The sequence below is a fragment of the Acomys russatus genome, chromosome 22 (genome assembly GCF_903995435.1).
Source record: "Acomys russatus chromosome 22, mAcoRus1.1, whole genome shotgun sequence".
Taxonomy (NCBI): domain Eukaryota; kingdom Metazoa; phylum Chordata; class Mammalia; order Rodentia; family Muridae; genus Acomys; species Acomys russatus.
The window spans coordinates 52,698,692-52,704,691 of NC_067158.1; the positions used below are offsets into that span (position 1 = coordinate 52,698,692).

The following is a 6,000-nucleotide window of genomic DNA, read 5'->3' on the forward strand; positions in this document are numbered from 1 at the left end:
CACCAAAACTTCCACTTCCCTGGCCCTGTAATACACTTTCCTCCCCTAGAGCGACACTTGGGCTTTGTTCTTTGCAAGGTTGGTGGTGGCCAGTGAGCAGTGGTCCAGAGAAAGCTCTCTGCAGAATGCTTCTGTTTCTGGCATTCCGTGTCTCAAAGGCCATGCCTGGTTTCCTGCAGTGATGATGTCTTCGCCACGAAAAATAAGAAAAGTAGATTCCAGGTTAGAGAGCGGTCCCTAATACAAGTGGGCCATCGCAGGGAAGCCATTTGGCCATTTGTGAGAGTGAGGTCAGTTTGTGCGTGTGGCTGTATGGTTAGCTGGGGTAGCTCAGCTATAGCACAGCTGTGTGCTGGGCTCTGAGGCCCATCACAGCATCCTGTGTGTACTTGACATCTGCTTTTCTCCCAGGGTAGAGATTGGGGGTCCTGTTCCCTCTCTGTTCTCATGCTGCTTTCTCAGTCCCTGCTCCCCAAAAGAGCCATACCAGGGCAGAAAATGCAGGAGAATGTCAGAGTGTTTGTAAGGGCCCAGCCATCCTGTACCCCAAGCTCGGATAGTTCTTGTGTGACCAGAACTGATCATCAGTAGGCTTGTTTCCGCTCCAAAGTCCCCGAAGGCTGAGTGGTGGCGTTGCAGCAAGCCCCTCCCGTGTAATCAGAAGCGGGTGCATTCTCATTTCTCCTTCCCTTCTTCCATTCTCCAGGTGGCAAACGCTAAGATCCAAAGCCTTGAAGCTACAGTGCAGACGCTTCTGACCAGCGAGAGCAAGCTGAAGCAGGCTGCGCTGACCCTGGAGGCGGAGCGCTCCGCGCTGCTGCAGATGGTGCAGGAGCTGCGAAGGCAAAGCGCCCAGCCCAGCACTCCGGAGCCAGACTGCACCCAGCCAGAATCCACGGGTGACTGACAGCACCCAGGACAGACTGTGCACCACTAACACTGTCCAGGCCTTAATCGAGAGAGACAGGAGCTGGAGGCAGAGAAGAGAGCGCTTCTCAGGGAGGAAGCTGGCTCGCCAGCCTGCAGGTTCTTTTGAGCTCAGACTCAGAGTTAGGAGGACAGCAGTCCCACAGTTTTTGTTGTTTTCGGTTCTAATCCACCCCCTTCCCAGGCCTGGTTGTTGTAGCCTTAGACGGCATGGACGTGAATAAATGTACCTTTATGGTCCCTCCTCCTTCAGACAGACACATTGTTTGAAAAGAACATTCATGACACCAGTGTTTCAAGAGGGGTGTGAAATAATTCCTCAGGCAAAAGTGTGGTCCTCTGTCAGTCTGCAAGAAAAGGTTGTTGTGACCAGGCCCTTGGTGTCAGCACGAGGTGCAGCGGGTCCCTGTCCATTTTTATTGTGGAAACCTGAGATGGCCGTGGGGAGGATTGAAAGGGGTTTATTTAAATTGAACAGATCGGTCATTCCTGAGGGCTCTCCTGTTGGTACTGAAGAAGCTCATGTTTCACACACACACAGTGTTTTCATGTTTCTGCTCGCTCTTTTCAACTTGCGGTAGATAAATGTTTCATAAGGAAATCACAGTTTTTAGATTCCCTCTTACTGCTAGTGTGTGACCTGCAGCTATGGGGTCTGAGATATTTATTTCTTTGTGATTGTTTCATATCCACACTATAGGGTCATGTATTTATTTTTGTCTGTTGAATGATGTACCACAGCCACATATGTCTTCCTTTGAGCCTTGACCCCTTGGAAATCTGATTTCTCACAGAAGGAGCAGAGCGCATCAAGATTTCAAGGGGCCCCCTAAGATTCTGAAACACTGCAAAAGAAACCAAGCTGAAATTACAATCAGACATATGGCAGCTGGCAGCTTTTCAGAGGTAGGACATGTGTTTTCAAAAGTGCTCAGACACAGTGACTCCTCCCTTGGGCTGTCGAGGACCCTGTGCCTTCAAGCAGAGTGCCACTCAGAGTCACCTGCTTCCAGCTGGTCCTGTGGAGAGCATCACACATGTGTGCAACAAGCTTTTTTTTTAAACATACAAATAAAGGCTTAGAGAAGAGCCACTGGCACAATCGGCCTCCTAAGTGTTGGACAGTCCTGCCGTGCGCTCTTCTGGCCCGCCCTCCTGGTGACAGAGCTCTCTTGATAGAACAGGAGCCGCGTAAGCCTGGGGTGTAGAGATGGGCCACCACCTTGGGGTCATTTTAGATCTCCTGGCCTTTTCAAAGGGACACCAAGTGGCTGAGAGGTATGTAAAAGCCCCTCCTAGTCTCGTTTCTGAGGACGGTTCTTATCACAAACCAGCATTGGCCTGTCCCAGGTGCCACTCTTGCAGGCAGTCCCAGCAGGCGTAGTTAGAGGAGGTAGCAGTGGAGGGCATCTTTCCACATTGTATTTTATTTTTTGAATGTTTTAAAATGTTGAATTTTGGGCATATTATTACTATTCAAAAACATTGACTCTACAGTAAGAAACAAGAAAGCAATAAACAGGTAATTCACACCCGTGTCTTCATGATATCTGTCTGTTTTACAAACTCTGAGGTTTGGCTTTGCAGCGAAGAGCAAAGGAGGCTTCAGCATGCTTGCTGCCTCACCACTAGCAAGGTCATTTTTGAGACATCAGTTCTGCTTCCAGCATCAGTGCCCAAGTATTCCTGATGTTGGGACACTTGGCATGGGGCTGTGAATATTCGCGTCAATGAACCTGGCTTCTCCCATCCTGTGTGCACACACCATCCATCGTCACACTATCAGATTGGGCTTGAGTACCATTCATACATACTCCTGAGTAAACCTGTAGGTAAAGGTTGGGTATAGTCACAGCTGTTGACCCAGCAAGGAAAGAAACACAGTGGCAACTCATGTCACTCGGACAAATTATTAGACCAAGGTTCATATTAATTCTTTTTCACACCATACAGCTCTGCAGCACGGTCACTTGGAAGTTGTCCTTCTTTTGATGCTGCTTATGGCTTGTACGCTTGAGTCAAGAAGTGCTGATACGTAGAACCTGGGTGACACTATATTAGGGTCTTTAGGTGTGATCGAGCGTTTCTACATGTAGGCAGAAGAGCAGTGTCAATTTGGGACTTGTGTGTTCGGTTTAGTGTGGTGAATTCGAAGATCTGCTATAGTGCTTAGAAGACTAGATATTCTCTCTCTTTCTCTCTGTCTCTCTGTCTCTGTCTCTCTCTGTCTCTCTCTCTCTCTCTCTCTCTCTCTCTCTCTCTCTCTCTCAGACACACACACACACACACACACACACACACACACAGAGGGTTTCTCTGTGTATCCTTGCGTGTATCCTTGCTGTCCTGGAATCACTCTGTAGATCCTCCTGCCTCCGCCTCCTGAATGCTGAGATCCAAGGCATGCAGCTAAGACTAGGTTTTCTTCCCAGCTATATAGGGCTGGAGCCATGAGGGGCTAGAAGGGGTGTGACTCAAGGAAAGGAAGGTACCAGTTGTCAGAGATACAAATTACTGAGCCTGCAAGGGCAGTGTAGACTTATGTGGGAAGCCGCCATTGCCATGGTGACCGCTGATGGCTAGGGTCTAGTGCTAAGCTGTGGGCCTTCCTACATCAGCGCTCCTGCAGAAAGGAACTGAAGTGAAGCCGAGGAGAAAGGACACTGGGGTTACCAAAGGCCTGCGCTGCCGTGACGGACACGACCTTCCAGGAAGATGGGCCTTCCTTGTGATCTTCCATGTCTCACAACAGGGCCAGGAGCCCTCAGGGTAGAAGACCGAGAGATGTACTTCTGCATTAACCAGTTCACAGTACAAACCAACACAGATAATTCTAGAACCTACATCATTTGGATACATGAGTCATTTTACACAGGCCTTTGGTCGGAATAAATACAATTAGTGACACCACCCCCCACCCCGACCCACCGCCCTAGAGAGTTAAGATTCACAGGCTGATAATTGTTTGCATAGAAAAGCTCTGGAAGACTCCTACAGACACCTGGAACACCTTCCTGCTCTCTTCTTCAGTGTGGTGCAGTGTTGATAACGCCATGTGTTCTTTCGGCTGAGTGCTGCTATTAGGATTGGGTGTAACTCAAAATATCCTTGGGCTGGGAAAATTGGGGGGAGTCTACTATCGTCCCTCATTCAGTTAAGAAAAAAGAAAGGTCAAGAAAGATTCAACGGTTGGCTGGAGGATCAGGGTGGACCCCTGCTTGGCTTACAGTGGACACTGCCCAACTAAAGTTGTAAATTAAAGTGGAGTATTTTTATCATTCGTTTGTGGTTTCTGAGACAGGGTCTCATGTAGCCAAGGCTGGTTGTCTTAGAGTTTACATTGTTGTGAAGAGACACCATGACCAAGGCAGCTCTTATAAAGGAAACCATTTAATCAGGGCTGGCTTATAGTTCAGAGCTTTAGTCTATGATCATCATGGCGGGAAGCATGGCAGCGTGCAGGCAGACACGATGCTGAGGAAGGAGCTGAGAGTTCTACATCTTGCTCTGCAGGCAGCAGAAGGAGACTGTGTGCCATACTGGGTATAGACTGAGTGTAGGAGACCTCAAAACCCACCCCTACAGTGACGCACTTCATCCAACAAGGCCACGCCTCCTAATAGTTAAGCTATTAGAGTTGAGATAGGATAAATATTGAATCTCATTTGGAAATTTAGACCCAACTAGACAGGAAAAACACTTACTTCAAAGGAGACGAATGCAGATGGCCAAGTCACTATGAATGTAACATGTATAGAACTCATTATTCTCATGATTGCCACATGGGTCTCCCGCTGTATGTAGTTTGTTTTATACATGTGTTTTAAAAAAAAAAAAAAGTACAGCTCCCTATAAGCCAAGCATTCAAATACATGAGTCTATGGGGGCCATACCCAAACTTAACACTGGTCTTGAAGTAGCTATATAGCTTGAATGTGACCTTGAACTTGCCTCTGCTCCTCAGTGCTGACATTGGCATGCGCCACCACACCAGATTTGGGCAGCAGTGTGCTTTAGGAATTATTTCTGATGGTGTCAATTTACCGTTGGGCAAAGTTCTGTCCCTTGGAGACAATGGAGATAGATCTTCATGACAAGGAACCCAGATGGAATTAACTCCTGAACCATCTCCTACAGCTTTAACTTACCGTGAGTTAGGATGAGGGAAGGGAACATTCCAGCCAATCATTCCTCAGTTTGCGCTCCAAGGCAGAGGAGTGAGTGCTGCAGCAGGATCTGGCCCGGTGAGAAGTTTGCAGAAGCGATGTGGCTGACACCTGTTTTTTTCTAACAAGTTTTTTTCTTGTTTCGGTTTTTTGAAACAAGGTTTCTCTGTGTAGCCTTAGCTGTCCTGGACTAACTTTGTAGATCAGACTGGCCTTGAACTCACAGAGATTCGCCTGCCTCTGCCTCTAGAGTACTGGGATTAAAGGTGTGTGTCATGCCACCCACCATGCCAGACAGAAAATAAGAATTTTAAATGAAGTAAACATATTGTTTAAAAGCTAAGGATGGCGTGTGTTTTTGCAGCGCAGAGGTTTGAATCCAGGGCTGTGTGCAATGCTAGGCAGGTGCTTTCTCACTGAGCCGTTCTCTCAGCCCTACCCAGCCCTACCCAGCCCTGCCCAGCCATGCCAGCCCTGCCCAGCCCTGCCCAGCCTTACCTCCTCAAGGAGAACAATGAGCACCTCATTGTTTTATTCAGATTTCACTTACTAATCAGCCTAACTTGTCTCCCTACAGTGCAAGGAAAAGGTTTCTCTGTTTTAAGGCCAAGAGTAGCTTCAATATGTGGGTATAAAGATACATTTAGGAGGTATCTGATAGCATATTAGTTTTGCTAGGCAGCAGTCTTAGGTTGGACTCTAGGACCTAAAACCTCTTTAGTAATGGATTTTAGACGTGCGTACAGTACTACAAACAGGTTCCTCATGCATAGTGGGCCTCAAATCTGAGCATGGAGTGGTTGGATGCCCCCACATCATTCATGCCACTATTGCTGTAATAAGCGCATCTTGCCAGGTTGGTATGGTTTGCAGAATTCACAGTTGGGTAAGACTTTACCCCAAGCCA

At 47.8% G+C, this 6,000-nt stretch overlaps 1 protein-coding gene across 3 annotated transcripts in view; it reads left to right on the forward strand.

Annotated features, from left to right (window-relative positions):
• Tbc1d1 (TBC1 domain family member 1) overlaps positions 1–1,459 on the forward strand; it is a 195,835-nt gene extending 194,376 nt beyond the window's left edge. For all 3 annotated transcript variants that reach the window (XM_051165263.1, XM_051165264.1, XM_051165266.1), the window contains one exon: positions 707–1,459. In XM_051165263.1, the coding sequence (XP_051021220.1) occupies positions 707–907 (201 nt within the window). In that variant the 3' untranslated portion in view covers positions 908–1,459. The remainder of the gene's footprint in view (positions 1–706) is intronic.
• The last annotated feature ends 4,541 nt before the right edge of the window (positions 1,460–6,000 follow it).